The sequence below is a fragment of the Pseudochaenichthys georgianus genome, chromosome 10 (genome assembly GCF_902827115.2).
Source record: "Pseudochaenichthys georgianus chromosome 10, fPseGeo1.2, whole genome shotgun sequence".
Lineage (NCBI taxonomy): Eukaryota > Metazoa > Chordata > Actinopteri > Perciformes > Channichthyidae > Pseudochaenichthys > Pseudochaenichthys georgianus.
In genome coordinates, this window is record NC_047512.1 from 12681036 (window position 1) to 12700461 (window position 19426).

Genomic DNA, 19426 nt, shown 5'->3' on the forward strand with positions numbered 1-19426 from the left:
TGGCAGGGGGAAAGGTCTTCATTGCGGCGGATGATCATCGTTTTCACCACACTACTCTACGCTTTTAGCCTCTTTACAGTGCTGCCTTGTCTGATCATGTTCAAGCAGCATTGTACAGGGCTATGACAGCATAGAGAGCTGAGCTGCGTTTCTCTGACCCTTTGGATGGCAGCCACCAAATGACATCATCCGTTAAAAACACTAAACGGCGAGGATTGCATGTGAGAAATGTTGACTAAAGAGTCACTTGTTTTACCATTTTCATGCTAATGTCGTGTAAAAAGGAAATGCATTGCTTTGTTTACGGTTGGAGAAAACTGGAGCACATTGAGTTCTCCTTGGGTTGAATTATTCAATGCAAACCTAAATCCCTTTGCAGCCAATTCATTATTGAACCAATCAGTCACATTGCATTGTGCTGCTCCTAGATTAAAACGTTGTTGCCTCGAGTTTTACCATTGCATTGGAGACAAAGCTAAGCATCCCCCTTCTCCTTTTTTGGAAATTCGAAATGTATTTCAAAACACTGCTGTCAATGAAGGTTTTCCTTTTGCTTGGTTCTTTTCTCACCATCCATGAAAAAAATATTCTGTTTGCTGAACCAAACAAAGACTTTAGACTCTCGAGTCATATTTTGTTAGACTATGGGACCGAAACTGATTAATTGTTTCATTATCGATGCATTGTTTGGTGTATTACAAATTCATGAAGCCAGATTTTTGACATTTTCAAAGGTCTTGTTTTTGCACAACCAACAGATGGAGATATTCAGTTGCCTCGAAGAGACTTCAAAAACAGACAAAGGAAATCAGCAAATCCTAATTCTTTAAAGGCTGTCCAGGCATTTCTGCTTAAATATTACAATAAACAACTTATCAATTATCAGTAAGTATTTGCTGATCTACATTGTTATCTGAATGTCTAATCGACTGAGCTCTAATGTAACACCAGCATGAAATATATAATGTACAATTAAAAAGACTGAAATATGTTGGATTCTCTTGATTTATTTGAATTCCACTGTGTATATCTTACTATAAACGACTAGTTTCCTATTTATTTGATACACCTATGATTATATTAGATTTTTAAAGTTTAATATACAGATTGAATAAGGGTTGGTGCTCCACTTTGAGGTTTCAGTTTCATGCCCTCTACTGGCTGCAAGTTGAGCCTTTTTACTTTCCCTCTCTGTCCTGTGTCTCCTCTATCCTCAGCTCTGTCTGATGTGGGATCAGTAATGGGAGCATTGTTAAAGAAGGAGCCTCCTCACTAATTCAATAAGAAGCTTACCGAAGGTGAAACTAGTTCATGGCTCCTTGGTGGACAGACATACAGACTCCTAAGGACACATTTCAAGGACAAGGAAGACAATTCAAAAAAATAGCTTGATGTGCATTTTAGAGATGTGCCATACAAACAACACCAGATCCATGATTTCACAGATTTTATTACAAATATTTTTTTCTTTACAATCAATGGCCTTGGAGGAAGGGTCCTGATGTGTTTCATTTCACTGCCTGTGTTTTACAGTCCAGTGAAATTCCCAGAGAGAGGGGTCAGGATTTTGGTTCAGGCACTTAACATCCTCAGTGGCTGCAGCTCTCGCAGGGCTGCAGGCCGTTCTCGTTGCAGGAAGTGCACTTGAGGGCTTTGAAGGAATCCGTGAAGCAGTTACGAAACACGGACATCTTACTGCCATGGCACATTGGGCACGGGATGAAGGCGAAGCCCCCGCAGGTCTGGCACGTCTGGGGCTGCTGAACCCTCTAGAAAAACATAGAATACATTTAGTACAAATAACAATTTCAAACCTTTAAACTGCACTGTAAAATATTACCATGATTTCACAATATTTAGCTGTAATATTTTACAATAAATTACTGTTTTACCACTTTACAGTCTTTACCTGTAATGTTCACAATATAATACTGTAGGCATGGAAATGTAAACCCCCATGTCAGCACATTCTTCAGAAAAATGGTTGACTTCGAGTGGATGTCTGTGTAGACATGTGTTACGTGCTCCCCTCCTTGTTTTCTTTCTGTCTCCCTGCTGCAGGTGCACCTGGTCTGCCCCTGGCTCCGCCTCTGCCCAGGTGTTCCAAATTCCACTCAGCCATGTATATATAAAGAGAAGCTGGAGGAGAAGGATGTCTCGCCTGTCCTAACGCCAGGAGACACTCTCCTTCGAATACCTCTCTCTTATGTTTAGCCTGGAGGACATAGTCCAGTTTTCGTGGCTTTATTTTGTTTCCCATAGGGTTTATATTTGATTTCTGGTTAGGGGGGGGGAAGCTCTGGATCCCTCCTTCTGTTTGTTCCTTTTGGCCAGTCCTCCAGACCTCTTTTTGTTTCCCGTTTTGCTGTGTGAGCAAACGGCTGATTATCAATAAATGCTCGTTACCAAGTACCGGTTATTGCGTGTATTCTTTCATGTTGCGGGTCTCAGCACCAGCCACTACGTGGAGTAGAGGTTGAGGCCGTAACAACATGTCCAAGACACTGTGAAATGTACTTTGCACTTCAATGGAGTAATACAAAGTTAAAATGGGCATTTTCTTTGTTGATTGAGCTGATTGAATTGTGTAGTTATGGTAAAATCCCAGTGAACAGTCAGATTTACAATATATTATTGTATTATTTACATTTTTATATTTACAGTAAATTACTGGCTACTGTGTTGCATTACTTCTACAGTAATAGTGTGAAAATAGAGGTAATTACTGTAATTTATGTACAGCAAGGTACCATAATATCACAGCTCTGTACTGCTATATCACAGTAATTCCATGGGCATGGCAACTGTAAAGTCACAGTATTTAGTTGTACTTTTATTCTAATTTACTGTAAAATATCTACAGTAATTTACTGTGAAATATTCTGTCAAATGTTTGATGGATTTCACGATAATTGACTGTGAGTCAATTACCGTGAAATCCATGCAACTAGTAGCCAGTAATTTACTGTAATTTTACAGTCAAACATTTTACAGTGTGGGATAATACTGCTATAATACTCATAAAGAATAGAAATGAGGAAACAGCTGGTCTGGCTCTATGCAGAGTTAAACAAATCAGATAACATCTCTAAAGCTAATGCATAAACACGTTATATGTTATATGTTTAAATGACAAGTTGTGGTTTAACTGGATGTACTGTGCCAGACTATCTCTTGCAGCGCACGCACGCACTCCAGAAAGTCACTACCCCGAACCAAGAAATAGTCTGGCACATGTCCTGTAATAACCTTATCATTTTAGACCATAACTAGGAGTGACCAAGTCAGAATAACTGTGTCATCCTCAGTAATTCTGAGTGGAAGATATCTCCAAAATAGTGAAAAGAAGAACAGCAGTGTCAAAAACCGTCTGTAAATGGCTGCACAGTTGTTGTTGTTGTTGTTGTTGTTGTTGTTGTTGTTGTTGTTGTTGTTGTTGCTGCCAGTTACATCTTTTTAACAAATACAGACAATTCTGCTTCAAAATTAGCTTCATATGAGCCATATTAACCTTCTCCTCTAATTCTCAACAAGATGGTGTATTTACCCAAAAGGTGTAGCTACTCATTTTCAAAATGTTAAGATGTTGTTCTATTTCTTCCCTACTGACCGCCAGAGGCGGTGCTTTAGCACTGGATATGTCCATCGCGCGCATGCGCAGCTCGAGTACCAATAACAACAAAGTCACCTGTGACCCACGTGACACCGGCTATATCAGCCGGTATTGTCAGAGGATCTGTTCCTTTCATCTTCTCGCTGCGCGAGGGTACCGTGGCTACGTTTTTGTAGCCTACAGCGTTCAGGTTTGAGCGTTTGATCTGAGGGATTTCTCTGCAAACAGCTGGCCGCGGGGAGCTTCGTGACTGACAGTCGGAGCTACGGGTCGTTAGACGCGTCCTCCAGGAGCTGCGGCCGGCTGTGCAGAGCCTCGACAGACAGGTTGGTGTCAGCTTGTTGCTGTTGATGGCTGTGTTTCCACACCCTCTCCCAGCCAAGTTGTCCTGATTACCGTCTTATTGTTTGTGGCTTAGACTTTCTGGTGACGACAGTGTTCCCGCTTCCTCTCCCATAAAGTTGCCCTTATGCTCTTTTGAAAGTTCTGCTTGTGGCGTTGTGCCCGAGCTATCATTAGCATTTGAGTCCCAGCTTTGGCTGCGTCCCTCATTCAATTTAGTATGGAAGCCCAGAGGGTCATACTTTAAACCCGTTTTTCGTTTAGATGCAGAAAGTAAGGTAAGTACTTTCTATTTTCTTAGAAGCTATTATCTGGTCTTGACATTTGTGTTCTGACTTGGTCGCTTGATTGTTAGCAGCAGCCGCTTGGCTAACACCTTGCTGTTGAGCTTAACTATTAACTCAGGGCAGTGCTCCCGCTCCCTGTAGCATAGGGTTTGATTGCAGTAGCGCTAGATCGTTCTATTACTGCTCCTAGTACTAGACTCCTAGCACTAGGATGATATGCAGAGAACATCTTCACGGCGGGTGCTGTGTGCTCGGCATGTGCGGTTACTACTCTAACCAGGCACGGTTCTATGCGGGCTGTTCTCTTTCTTAGAAGCTAATTATCTGGTCTTAACATTGTGTTCTAACTTGGTTGCTTGATTGTTAGCAGCAGCCGCTTGGCTAACACCTTGCATGTACGGTTAAGCTTCATTATTTAACTCAGCCGGTGAGGGCAGTGCTCTCGCTGCTGCTCCCGGTAGACGCATGGTATGGTTGCAGTAGCGCTATATCGTTGTATTTACTGCTCCTAGTACTAGACTCCTAGCACTAGGACGATATGCAGAGAACAATCTTCACTGTGTGTGCCGTGTGCTCTGCATGTATGGCCATTAAGGAGGATTTAATCCTCCCAATATTATATTGTCTAGTGGGCAGCCGTTGGCTGACACTTTTAGGCACCGGCCACAGTTACTATTGTAACTAAGGTTCTGAGCCGTAAGTACTGGCCATAGTTAATACTGTAACTACGGGGTTAAGCCGTAAGTACTGGCCATAGTTACTACTGTAACCACATTGCTCCCCGGGCGCCGTTCAAAATGGCAGCACACTGCTCCTAACACTAGGATGGGTCAAATGCAGAGAAATAATTTCCCCATGAGGGATTAATAAAAGTTCATCTTAATTGTAACTACGGTTCCAAGCCGTGCACGTACTGGCCATAGGCAATACCGTAACTACAGCTCTATGCTGTGTAAGTACTGGCCATAGTTACTACTGTAACTACGGTTCTGAACCATGTAAGTACTGGCCATAGTTACTACTGTAACTACGGTTCCAAGCCGTGCAAGTACTGGCCAGAGTTACTACTGTAACTACGGCTCTATGCTGTGTAAGTACTGGCCATAGTTACTACTGTAACTACGGTTAGATGCCGTGTGAGCCCTGGCCATGGTTACTGCTGTAACTACGGCTCTGTGCTATTCTATTCTTTAAAAGCTAGTTATCTGGTCTTAAACATGTGTTATTTGACTTGATCTCGCTTGATCGTTAGCAGCAGCCGCTCGGCTAACGTCTTGCGTATACTGTTAAGCTTCTTTATTTTACCCAGCTAAGTGAAGGCAGTGCTCTCACTCCCGCTCCCTCTACCGGTAATGCGGATGTAGCTACATCCCTTTTTCTGTTCGGCGAGTAGTAGCACCGCTCTACTCTTCCCGTTCAGCAGGTAGCTGGTGAAGGCTGTGTTCCCGCACCCGCTCCCGGTTACACTGCATCTGGCGTTCGACTCTAACTTAACCAGTGAAGGCAGTTCTCGCCCCCACTCCTGGTAGACGCCAAACGGCCTCGTTTTTCCGTTAAGCAGGTAGCCGGTGAAGGCTGTGTTCCCGCACCCGCTCCCGGTTACACTGCATCTGGCATTCGTCTCTAACTCAACCAGTGAAGGCAGTTCTCGCCCCCGCTCCTGGTAGACGCCAAACTGCCTTGTTGTTCTGTTAAGCAAGTAGCTGGTGAAGGCTGTGTTCCCGCACCCGGTTACGCTGCATCTGGCATTCGTCTCTAACTCGACCAGTGAAGGCAGTGTTCTCGCCCCCGCTCCTGGTAGACGCTAAACTGCCTTGTTTATTCCGTTAAGCAGGTAGCTGGTGAAGGCTGTGTTCCCGCACCCGCTCCCGGTTACGCTGCATCTGGCATTCGTCTTAATTTAACCAGTGAAGGCAGTGTTCTCGCCCCCGCTCCTGGTAGACGCTAAACTGCCTGGTTTCCGTTAAGCAGGTAGCTGGTGAAAGCTGTGTTCCCGCACCCGCTCCCGGTTACGCTGCATCTGGCACTCGCCTCTAGCTCAGCCAGTGAAGGCAGTGTTCTCGCCCCCGCTCTTGGTAAACTGCCTTATTTACTAATCCAGCTTGGTGAAGGCAGTGATCTCGCTCCCGCTCCCTCTGCCGGTAACGTGGGTGTAATTACATCCCTATTTCTGTTGGGCCGAGTAGCGGCGCGGCTCTACTCTTTCTGTTAAGCAGGTAGCTGGTGAAGGCTGTGTTCCCGCACACGCTCCCGGTTATGCTGCATCTGGCATTCGTCTCTAACTCAACCAGTGAAGGTAGCGTTCTCGCCCCCGCTCCTGGTAGACGCGGAACTGCCCTGTTTTTCCGTTAAGCAGGTAGCGGGTGAAGGCTGCGTTCCCGCACCCGCTCCCGGTTATGCTGCATCTGGCATTCGTCTCTAACTCAGCCGGCAGTGTTCTCGCCCCCGCGCCTGGTAGACGCTGAACTGCCGTGTTTATTAATCCAGCCAGGTGAAGGCAGTGCTCTCGCTCCCGCTCCCTCTGCCGGTAACGTGGGTGTAATTACATCCCTCTTTCTGTTCGGCGAGTAGCAGCAACGCTCTACTCTTTCCATTAAGCTGGTAGCTGGTGAAGGCTGGGTTCCCGCACCCGCTCCCGGCTACGCTGCATCTGGCTACCTACAGGGTTATTTCATGTAGCGCCTGTATGGCTTCTCTTGAGCCCGAGGACGGCCACGACCGCTGCCCCTCCTGCCTCGGCCGCTTCTGGCGGTCAGTGGGGACGAAATTCGAGCATCTGAGGGAGGTTCTCACGGTAAACGCCTGCATGAGCTGTAGCTGCATGCCTCGGGTGCTCAGAGTGGCTCGAATCACTGAGGTGGAACGTCTGGCAGCAGCCAACAGACACCTCTCCTTGTCACGTCCTCCTCCAGATCAATTCGGCCGTTCCCGGTGACTTGAGGGAGCGATGGCTATGTGTGCTCCCCCCAATAGAAGGACTAGAAACAGGCTGTCCTCTAAAGTGGATCGGCTGGCTGCCGATAGGGGCATGATGAAGTCGCCTCTTCAGCCTGGGCCCGGTGTAGGGGCTGCTAGCCCCTAGCCCCCCCCCCCCCCTCCTTCGGTTGGGGGGTGAGCTGTTTAGAGCTGTTTAGATCGGCTGCCCTGGAGGCACTGGAGCGTGCCGCCCAAGCTAGGCAGACCAGGCAGCAGCACTCGGGTCCTCGCAGACCTGTGCCCACTCCCAGCAGGCCCAGGGGCCGCTCTAGCAGCCGCACTCAGCCGCCGGATTACAGGGGTGGTCTGCAGAGGTCTTAGCGGCCCACTCAACCGCCTCCCAATGACTTTCGTGCCCCATGTCGCCCGCCTTCCAGGCGGCCTCGTGCCCCAGAGCCTTACCGGAACCCCCCAAGAGGCTCCAGGGTCCGGAGGGCTGGGCTCTGAAATCCCGGGGGTGGTCGGAGGCTGCTTTCCCAGCAGCAGCTCAGTTTCTGTGCAGTCTGTACTTCCGTCCCTTGGGTGGTTTTCACCTTAACCCAGGGGTACGGACTGCAGCTCCGGCCCCTAGCCTTCGGCTGGGTCTAATTGACAGTCGTCAGCGATCCGGCAATCAACCCAGTAAGACCCTCTGCTTAGCCAGGGGGTTCTACTCGGCAAACTTTCTCGTGTGGAAAGTGGACGTTCTCACTCCACTCTGAATTTATATGGCTGCGATTCTGCCCGACATGTTCGGGTCGACGGCGCCACGGTGGGGTGCCACAGGTCGGTGTCCCTCTTTATGAGAGGGGCTTTACAGCAGCGTCCCCCTTGCACCCCGAGGGCTCCGGCTTGGGACCTGCCCTTGCTGCCGGATGCCCTATCATCTCCTCCCTTCGAGCCCCTGGCCCAGGTGGGGCTTAGGTGGCTGCCCACGAAGGCAGCATTTCTGCTTGCCATAGCCTCAGGGAAGTGAGTCGGGGAGTTGCATGTCCTCTCCATAAACAATACATGCCCGAGGTGAGACTCTCAGGCGTTGCCCTTTGGGCAAATGTGGCATTCCCGCCGGGGTCCTTCCACAAACTCACTTCAATCAGCCTGCCCAGCTGGCACGCTTTGACATTCAGGAGTACAGCACATCGAAGTTGCTGTGCCCTGGGGGTGCCCAAAGGGCGTATATCAAGGCTACTGCCTGTATACGGCAGGAGGAGCAACTCTTGAGTTTGCCCTGGCGGCACTAAAGGAGGTTAGGCCCTCTAACCAGTGGCTGCCCCACTGGGTTGTCGATACCATCTCACAGGCTTACGGGGCCAGTGGCCGCCCCCTGCCATCAGGCTGAGATGCCATTCTACAAGGGGAATCTCAACATATTGGGCTGCCCTGAGAGGGGTGCCCCTGGAGACCATCTGCGCCGCGGCGTCGTTGGCGTCTTCTGGCACATTCTCCAGTTGTCATCAGGTCAATGTCGCCACTCCCGATTCTTTGGGCGTGGTCCTTTTGCCGAGCTCCGCTGCTTCCAGTGGTGAGCAAGGGCTTGGATTCTTCATGACATTGTTGGTATAAGTCATCCAGTGCTAAAGCACCGCCTCTGGCGGTCAGTAGGGACGAAATAGAACGATAGTTACGGCTGTAACTACGGTTCTATGAGTCCCGGATGACCGACAGAGTTCCCTGTCACTCAGAATTATTGTGTGCTCGCGAGAAGATTCGGGGAACAGATCCTCTGACAATACCGGCTGATATAGCCGGTGTCACGTGGGTCACAGGTGACTTTGTTGTTATTGGTACTCGAGCTGCGCATGCGCGCGATGGACATATCCAGTGCTAAAGCACCGCCCCTGGCGGTCATCCGGGACTCATAGAACCGTAGTTACAGCCGTAACTATCGTTATCACCCCAGGGGCCTGTACTACGAAGCTGGTTCAACCTAACCTGGATATGTTTGAGTTAGCCGGTTGGCCTAATCCAAAACATACGCGCTCTCACTAAATGGTACTACGACGCAGGTTATCAAGTGGATCGCTCAAGCCAGCCGTGTCCTATCTAGTTAGGTGCGCGTTCACATGAAAGGGGTGGTATTTGGAGCATTCGACCAATCACAAACATGGAGAAGCGTACTGACAGCCCAGCGTCATACTTCCTGAATGAAAAGTCAACTCTAATATTAGACATATGAAGAAGTTAAACTTTAAACATCCATGACTTACACACTTTATCCAGGATCAAAGCCACAGAGGAGATGCACCTGCAAGGTGAATACAGCTGGTAACCGAAAAAGTTTGAATGCGTACATTAAAAGGTTTATGATATCCAGTGGCGACTGGTCATTAGGGGCACAGCCCCATCTAGTGTCAGCAGAAAGTATTAAAAATAATGATTACAAAAAAATGCAAAAAATAAATAAAAAAATATATTTTAAGATCATGTTTAATCATCTGATTTGTCTGTACATTGCTGTTTTAGTCTGTGTTCTTCTAATTAGTGTCTACAGTGTCACACTGCTCAATAGGCACACACTGTCAGTGTGTGCCTATTGAGCTGTTTAGAGCCATGTGGGACAAAACCTGATCCTGCCCCTCCCTCTCCCTGTTTAAGTCAATGGTGACTGTAAAAACTACACTGCGCATGCTCAGAGTATTGTCCTATTTAATGTGTGTGGCAAAAAAATAATGACCAGAGGGGCATAGAGCTGCCATCCCCACCATACGTCATCTCACATAATTCAGAGCTGATTGGCTGTAAGTACGTGTGCCGCGAAAAGTGTGGTGTGTGAAGAGGAGACGAGAGAGCTGCAGTGAGGCGTCCTAAAACCCGGAAGTAAGCTGCGCATGGCTTCCCTCGACCTAAAAGCAATGAGATTTCTCCATAGGATTTTAGAAAATAGCTCAAAATAAGATCTGTGGGAAACAAACCTGTTAGATAAATGCACGCTTTGTTCAGCCGGTTAATATCCACATGTCTACCCTACTTTTATAATTTTCGAATCATAAATCTATTGATTAGATTAGATTTATGATAGACTTTTGAAACTACAAGAAGATAAGGAGGACTTTTACAAAAAAGTAATAGAGATTTTTGTCCAGAAGGACAGGCAAATGGACTTCATCTTCATGTAAGACTGTAATTTTATTTAATTTATGCAATTTTATTGAAAATGGGATCTTACTAAGAGAGAACAATTCAATATGTAAATGATAAAATTACATGTTTTGGGTATCCTTCTGTTGAACTGTCTGTTTAAAATTAATTGAAGCATCAGACAAAAAAAGCTTTTGAAAATAATATTATATTTTGATTTAGGTCAAAATATAATATTTGTAAACCTGAAGAGTCAGTGCCTCACCAGCCATGAACCTCTCTGCAGAAGCTTATATTTAGACATCTGAGTTTGTTGTGCCCCACCACTTTTGTACATATAGAAACGCCACTGATGATATTACTGCCCCGTCTAAGACACGAGTGGATCTGACTTTAATTACATTTGTCTCGAGTGTTTCGTTAACTTAATATGTTGCTTAAAATAATACTTCTGCATACAGTATGTGACACTGTGAGTGTTGCACGGCCAGATACGGCTCAGTTGACTCAGATAAGGAAATATATGATTATGAAGTGATATGCCGCGGACTGTATGTTACTCTGATCCGGTTACTTATGTTGTGGCAGATATTTAAGTAAGATTTCTTACTGCTAATGTTATAATAGTCAGATTGCTCTGAAGATGGGAGGTGATATTCTATTAATGTTCACGTTCACACAGTCGGTGATTTTTGCCGGCCGTCTTTCCTGCAACGGCAGCTTTTCTGTATTTCCTTTCTCCTGTAATTTGACTTGATCGCTTTAAACTCCGCACACTGAGCTCTGATTGGTCAGCAGGCAGTGCTTTCACTGAGTTGAGCTCTTAGCCTGCAACCTAACCTGGTCCCGACCAGGTTAGCCACTAAGCATAAGTTACCATGGAGATCTAGCCTGCTAAAAAGAGAACCAGCTTCATAGGACCGGAAAGCCGGAGTTTTCCCTGAATTTAGCCGGCTAAGCGAAAATCCTGCTTCGTAGTATACCCCCCAGGATTCAGGTTTGGTAACAACAAGCTGTTAACAGTTAAGCCCCAAGCCTGTTTTTCAGGTCTCAGGCTAGAAAATGCCCAGAACAAATGACTATATCTTCACTTCTAAAAGGGGTACATTAATATCTTTGTTCTCAAAGCAATGGTAAACCTGTGAGTTTGATGTAGAAAAGTCATAATCAATATAGATGTTTTTATTTTAAAGTAAATTCAGATTGAACATAGTAAAACAAATGTAAATTATAGTTTCCGTCATTAGTAGGAGTAGTAGTAGTAGAACCTTTATTTATCCAGGAAAATCAATTAAGAACAAATTCTTATTTACAATGATGACCTGACTGGAGGCAAAGGCTTCCTGAGGGGATGGGGTTTGGGAGGGAAACAAATAAAAAGACAGACTCCGGGCACTACAGAACACAGGAGACAACACAAACACATAGAGCAAAGATGACAGGCATAGCAGTTAAACATATAAAAACTCTAAAACAATATTGCTGTGGTTCAATCAGTCATTAAAATCAGCATCAGGCAGGATGCGCATATCGGGTGCAAATCATAGCTCATATCCTGTATTGCACGAAGGACACATGCGGATACGATCATTGCTGCTCATGATTCTTTCTCATGCTTCAGTACTGCTGGTTGCTGAAGAAAAGAGGGAGCAGATTGCCGGGCCACCTTCCTATTTATACCGGAAGGAGGCCCGAGGGTGGGGCCCACCTGGCGGGTGGGCGTGGACTACAAGTGTTTCAGTGCTGCGCGGGAGCGCAGAGGGATAACCCAATAGCGATAGCCTTAGAGGGCGAAGCCATATACGAAATAGAACAGCAGTGTCAAAAACCGTCTGTAAATGGCTGCACAGTTGTTGTTGTTGTTGTTGTTGTTGTTGTTGTTGCCAGTTACATCTTTTTAACAAATACAGACAATTCTGCTTCACAATTAGCTTCATATGAGCCATATTAACCTTCTCCTCTAATTCTCAACAAGATGGTGTATTTACCCAAAAGGTGTAGCTATACACAACTTCATTTTCAAAATGTTAAGATGTTGTTATCACCCCAGGAGTATAACAGATACTGGCACACAATAAAGCCATGTTGCAGGGCAGTTCTGGACTGATTAGTTCATGCATGACCTTTCGCAGCTTATTTTTTAAATTGCCTGCAGTGACTGAGATGCATGACTTAAATGTCATAGCACTGCTTCGTATTCACTTATGAAGACTTTCATTGGGTCCAAATTAGAAGCAAGGCCTGAGAGAAGGCCAGTGTTTGTGAGACAGAAGTTGCTCCAGCTGAGGGAGACGCAGAAATAGTTTACACATCGTTTTGTACCACCGAGCAATGTGTTGTGTTTGAACAAATGTGTTGAGACTAAATCAATAACACACCCTCCATTATTGATGGTAATTTATTGATGGGCATGCATCTTTTACATTGCTGTTTGTTCATGTTTTATTTACAGCACAGCTAGTGATAGGGAAATGACTGCTGCCGTTTGCATTGTGTTCATTTCAGTAACTATTGGCAAACACAAAGCATCATTTATTATGACTGTAATTACCTTGTTTTAATATGACGTGCTATACATAACATGACACAAATAATTAATCAAGCAGTGTGAGTCAAATCCCTCTGTGACTCAACTCGATTCACAAGAATATAATCTATTTTACTATAATGAATTATTCATGTCATTTATTACAATGCAAACACTGTAATAACCAACCTCAATTTTTGTCAGAAGATCCTGAAGCTCTCCTGATTCGTTCATGCCTAGTATTTTTTCAGCACCCTGAGAAGCACAATTGAATATTTAATCAACTCAATGTGTGGATGTGAAAGATATTGACGTCAGATATCTTTACAAAAGGACTGAGAATAAGACCTGACCCCAAGGTAGTGTCCGTCGATGAACACAACTGGTAATGAAGGAGGCTCTCCCACACGTCTGCACCGCTCTTCCAGCTCCTTCCCGTACTCGAAGTCCAGGGCGATGTTCTTCTCCACAAACCTCACCCTGTGGTTCTGGAAGATCTTCCGGACCAGCTCGCAGCGCTCAAAGGTTGTCCTCACCACACGGAAACTGGTAGTGTAGATCACTATCCGCCCAAACTCAAGAGATAACTCCACCTAAGAAAAAGTAACAATCCTGAATTTAGTAACAGAATTCAGTTTTTTGTTGTTGTTGTTATCCATAAGGATCAATTTAACCACAGGGGTCTTTAAAAGCTACATTTGTAGGTATTGAATGTCTTTTTGCTTTCAAATGACATACAGATGTCAAGGTAAAGCAAGGATTCAACCATATTTGGTAACGAAATCCCTTCCTAGGTGTTTGGGCGCTGTGTGTTTGGAGGTTATCACTTCCATTATTACTATCACAATCTTATGAAATGTGCCATATTAGACAGTTATACCGCATGTTCTAACTATACTACAAGTTATGCAATATTTCAATAGCTTTTAGGAATCAGACCATCAATATATTTATATTCAAACAAATCAATTTAGAGACTTGCACATAGCTGAAGTTAGAGCAGGTGGCCCATCAAAATGATGGGTCTTTCTCATTTAAAGTCATGTATTTATTTGAATTGTAGGCTATAAGTCTGCACAGCATTTCAACTCACTACTAAAAACATTATTATATCAAATAAATATATATAAAATTAAAATGTTCATTGATGGATGTAAAAAAAAGTTAGCAGGGACCTCTTTCAACTTATACCGCTGACAGGAAAGCTGCAGGTGAACATGAGTCACTGTTGAATGTGAGTTATTTTCACCCATATGACGCATACAGTATACCCACGCATTGTTAGGGGATGCCTCTCTGTCATGGCAGGTGTATTGCTCAGGACAATGCAACCTGTCAAACACCTGAATGTTCCTTTAATATAAGAAATGACTGTTAGAAGCATTTAAACTTCTCCTAAAAATAAACTCTCTGTGATGACCAGCTCTATTGAATTGACGATAATGGTGTTTGTTAAAAAACGTGGCTTTTTCAATATGACTCTCACCATCACCATTTGCATCTGGACACGAGCCAAAGAGTGACCTCAGAATAACAAACACTTCTTCCCGCTGGGTTACTAGAAAGTGCAGAGAATTCATTAACCTGATTAGTTTCTCTTGAAACACTTACCGAAATGCATCATTAATCTTTAATTACTCTGTGACCTTGTCTTCTATTGTGAGCTATTCTCCCAGTCATACTGCTCCTACCTGTAACTAGACTTAAGGCGAGGGATGACACTGATGGGAACTGGTGTTATACAGATTGTATTAAACAAATGAAAGGGCACTTGGAGAATGCAGAGCTCTATAAAAGGTGAATGCCCCATCTCACAATGGTAACCAGTGTAAAGAATGTGTGTTATTTATCTGCCCCATGATTTGGATCTACTCCAAAATGTAATGGGCTACCATGAAAATGTGGCCAGTAGTTTTTCTGTATTCCTGTTGACAAACAAACAAATCAAACTAGAATCATGGCCTCAATTGGCGGAGTAATAAGATAAAACAAAACTAGGCTCTTTAAGATGTACTCACACTGTTGGCATTGGGAAGGTTTTCAAACAGCGTCTGACCCGCGCAGACTTTGTGCTTGACCCCTCTTACAGTCCCATTTGTACTGAGTATGTTGACCCTCTTGGTGGTGAACATCCAATCCTTTGTGGCCCCTGCATACCTGAGCAGTTCATCAGGCTCGTACTCGCTGTCGGCCAGCTCGGAGCCCAGGTATCCATACAGGTGTACGTCTCCACTTGTAGACGGGGTGCTGGCCCGATCTGCGTCAGAGCTGCTGGTGCAGTCTGAGTCCAGGGAGTCTGAAGGGCCCTCATCCTTGAATATCTCCTTCAGCACCCGGCCACTGTTCCCCGAAGCCACGCGGAACCTCACCCGCTTCTGTGGCTTCTCCTGTCCAGCCATCGGCATCGACCCCTCCATTGAGAACTCTCTGCCACATTACCTGGTCCTCCACAACATTGCAGCGTAGCTCCTCACTTCTCATTCGGAGGTAGACACTTAGCTCACACACTCTAGTTTGTTCCCCATGGATTACAACTACGTTTAATCCTCGGAGTTTGAACAGATCTAAAAATGACTGGGAGCCTGTAAGCTGCCTTACAGTCGGACTCACACTGCCAGTAAATAATGCATGCATCTCTTCCATGGCAACCTCGCAAGCTAAGCTCAAGTAAAATGATAGTTGTCTTTAAATTATTCATCACAGTTTACAAAGTTTTCACCAAAGCTTTGACAGAAGACTTTTAATGGCCTGACTTGTGTGCTTTAATCAAACAAATACACATTTATATCTCTACTGACAAGATAACAGCCAAAGCTGTGAGGCAACAACAGCTTCATTTCATGATTCACTGCACCACTGGTTATTTCCTACAACATTAAATATTTAAAATATAAATAATGATTTAGTTGTGAGACTGCTGAAAACATCCACTTTCAACACAACTTTTTCACACAATTTATATCATCTGGTCTGCTCATTTGGTTCAGACTAAAATATCTCAAAAACTAGGCCTATTTAATGATCATTAATTCAATAGGCAATTAATCCTAATAACTTTATTGATACCCTGATTTGTGTTGTTGTGACCAAACAGTGCTAATTAGCTTAATGTATAGCATGCTAAGATGCTAAACAAGCACTATAACCAGTTTGTGTGTTAGCTATCCAGTTTAGCTAACTCTTAACATGTAGTTGAGTTTAGTGAACATTATACTTCATACATTATACAAATCTCAGCATGTAAGGATTGTCATTGTGAGTATGTAAGCATGCTGAAATGAGCATTTTGCTGAAAGAACCTCTGCAGTATGTCTCACAAAGAAGCTAGCATTCTTGGTTGCAGTTTTGTTTGAACTTACAAGAAACATTTAGATATTACTTATAGGCTTCTTTAAAAAGTGATTCATCCATCTGAATAGGACACGGAGAAGAGAAGAGGAAGGATAGGCTGACCTATGATCATCATTAAACGTACAGAAAGAACAATGAGGTAGTATAAGTAAGAGAGGACGTAACTTTAACAATAGAAATGAATGTGGATTCTTAATTTCAGATTCTACAGGCTCTTCATTTGTTCATTCATTCATTTGAATTTTTGTTTCCAAGAGTTTGAACATCATCTTAAGGAAAGTATTAAAAGGAAAGTAAAATGTACTGTTTCATCTTCCAAACACATGTAAGTGGATATTATTTGACCGCTTAATGTGTTACACCCAGAGAGGGAGTGCAGGTGTTCTCCTTGGCATCCTCAGAGCAAAAGAGAACCAGACCATATAATATGTCACACTGACACAAAACAGCAGCGTGTCTTCAGAGACGCCTCGATCAGTTTTCTTTTGTCACAGGTGATGAAGCAGCTCCCTGGAGATGTGACACGTCAGTTTATAGCGGTGACTGCACCACTCTGTTTGAGTGCTGCAGTTTGGCCCCTGATGTAGGATCCACACACACAAACACACACCCACAGCATATCATCACTTTTTCATGTCACATCGTGCTGATCATTAAAGAAAATCCATCTGGGAAAATGTGTGATGTGTCCAACCAAGCTTTAGTTACACCCTGAGAATGTAGTAGTATTTCGAGTCTGGCTCTGGTTCCTAGTCTTATTGATCTAAAGTGACAACTTAAAAATGTTAGAAATAATTACTCCTGTTAATTGTCTATGTAAGATATCATGAACACAATTGTATAATAGGTCCCTTTTAAGAAAAAGCTTCCCAAGTAAGACTATTTTGTTATTCCAATAGGAGATTTCTGTCTGTGCTGCTTACAGATTTGGGGCTTGTCTCCCTGGTCTTCACTTGCTTCATAGGACTTACTTGATAAAAGGTGATGTAATTGATATCTGTGTTTTTCTGTGGGATGTTAGTTACATTTGACCCAAAAACCAATAACAGTTGTTTCTAAAAATCGGCAAATCTGCTTTAAAGAGTGAACCTGGACAGTTAAATAAATAGCAGATGAGTAAATATAAGTCTTCTATACAAGTCTTTCTTAGAACATGCATGTTCGAGAACTGCAAAGCAATTTGTGTTTCAGTGGAGAGTGTTAGTGTCAAATGCTTCGTATTGAGGGAAATTATATCTTAAAGATACTAAATACTGATGCTGCATAAAGTTTTATATTATATTATATTACACAGTGCTGGATGGATTACAGATTCTACATTTTGAATTTGGCAGTCGGTGCCTGGATAAAGCTGCTTATGTTTCTCTGCCTGCCAGTTGAACATACTGTTCTTATAATTGGAATAAATCAGTCAAGGTCTTTGCATATCATTTTCATTTTAATTAGTTTTATTTCAAATATCATGGAGGACCAGTTTCTCAATCATCCGTTTTCCATACACTATAACTTTCTGTTGAATTTAAAAACCTTTTCCATAAAAAAGACTTCACATGGATACAGTACTACTACAGTGAAAAGATGAATTAGGATAACGAAAACAACATGCTCACAATGTTGTTAAGTCTCCTATGAAGATAGGACGGGATATGCTTATCTAGAGTTCAGTGGAAAACACCCACACCACGTTGAGTCAAGCAGCCATTTTATCTCACTTTAGTACATTTATACAAGAGCCCACTGAGCTGGTGATAGTACATTCAACCTGCAGAGCTTATCTCTCTGCCTTACTCACCAGTAGTGCAAATGTAACCTCACCAGCCACCTCGACTGCTATTAAAAAAGCAATTTGAAAAGATTAATACTTTTAACACTTTTTAATTTCACTGCTGTTCACTGCCTCAACTGTGACTGAGTAGAAGAAGTCAAACAGAGCAGGGTGATGAATGGTTTTAATTTTGTGCAGATCGAATAAACAGATGTATTCACATATTGCCAGCATGATTGGTATGCTAACTTTATAATTTGACTGATTTGCAGTACATTTTTAAATATGGCTTTAATAAGACACAATCTGATCTTCACAGCCAGGGACTGAGAGAAAATGATATATAGAATACTATTGTAATGCAACTCTTACCTATAGAGCACGACATTTCTTTTTGAGCAGGTTTGACAAGATCTGCACACATTAATCAACATATGTGAATTTGGTTTAGGTAAAATGACTCTGCAGTGACACACCATTTGTTCATTAGTTGGCTATATCAACCAGCTCAGCCTCCCTGACTGCAGATCAACGTCCACAAGGGGGCAGAGTGCAATTCAATTACAGCAAAATGTCAAGCTGCCCTATCCTTCTCTCTGGAGCTGAAGGCAGGGAATGAAAGATGCAGCTGCAGACCGGGTGGCTGCATCCTCCAGCTATACGTTTGATCAGTCTTTAGAGCTGGGGGAATGATTTATGATACAAATAACACAATTATCTAACCCAAGTGGGAGATTAAATGTATCCTGAAAAGCTATTAAAAACTGGAGTACATATTGTTTACAGCGACAGGTTTGGTGACTACTATTTCTCATCGTTTTGAGAATATGAAAGCCATTCTTGAGTCTAACAACACTACAAATAAGAAATGGTTTCAGTCCATCTTAATGTTTTGGCTTAAGTGATATTTCAAAGCTGTGGTGAGAATACAAGTCAATCTAATGTCCATGATAAACAATGTATTTTCAAAGTTGTTAAGCCCTGTAGCATCAAGGATACATTTGGGAGAGATTTTAAAATTGCCATTTTCAGTACCATGGGAAAGGAATACGTTCTTTATCCTTTATAATTAACTTTTACAACATTCCCTTCCATTTCCTTTATTTAGGATTGTTTATAGTCTATTCTATTATTGCGACATTTTTGTATTGACTGTACTTCAGTAAATAATAACCCTTTTATATAATTGTATTGTTTATGGAAGAATATAATTGTATTTAATTTAGAGACAGTTGATACATTCTTCATTTACTATACTGAAAGCATCATATTATAAAACACAATTACAGTGTTATACTCTAAAGTTTCAAAGATTTTTCCCAGACAGACACCTATGAAAAATTATTATTTATCGGCTGGTTATTCAACCACACTTTTGTTGTCTATCTCTGAAGGTCAGACACTGCAGTGCAGACTCATCATTATTTGATGAAGAGAAGGTAAACAGAAGGATTTAAAGGTTGGATGAGACGCATTTTAGATGAGAGGAGATTCAAGGATCATGATCA

At 43.3% G+C, this 19426-nt stretch overlaps 1 protein-coding gene across 1 annotated transcript; it reads right to left on the bottom strand.

The window, feature by feature from the left end:
• Positions 1–1589: 1589 nt before the first annotated feature.
• grxcr1a (glutaredoxin and cysteine rich domain containing 1 a) lies at positions 1590–15207 on the bottom strand. Its single transcript, XM_034093077.2, has 4 exons — positions 14821–15207; positions 13156–13395; positions 12992–13057; positions 1590–1769 (listed from the first exon to the last, which is right to left on the bottom strand). The coding sequence occupies exons 1-4, from the start codon at positions 15205–15207 to the stop codon at positions 1590–1592; spliced, it is 873 nt and encodes a 290-aa protein (XP_033948968.1).
• Positions 15208–19426: the final 4219 nt, after the last annotated feature.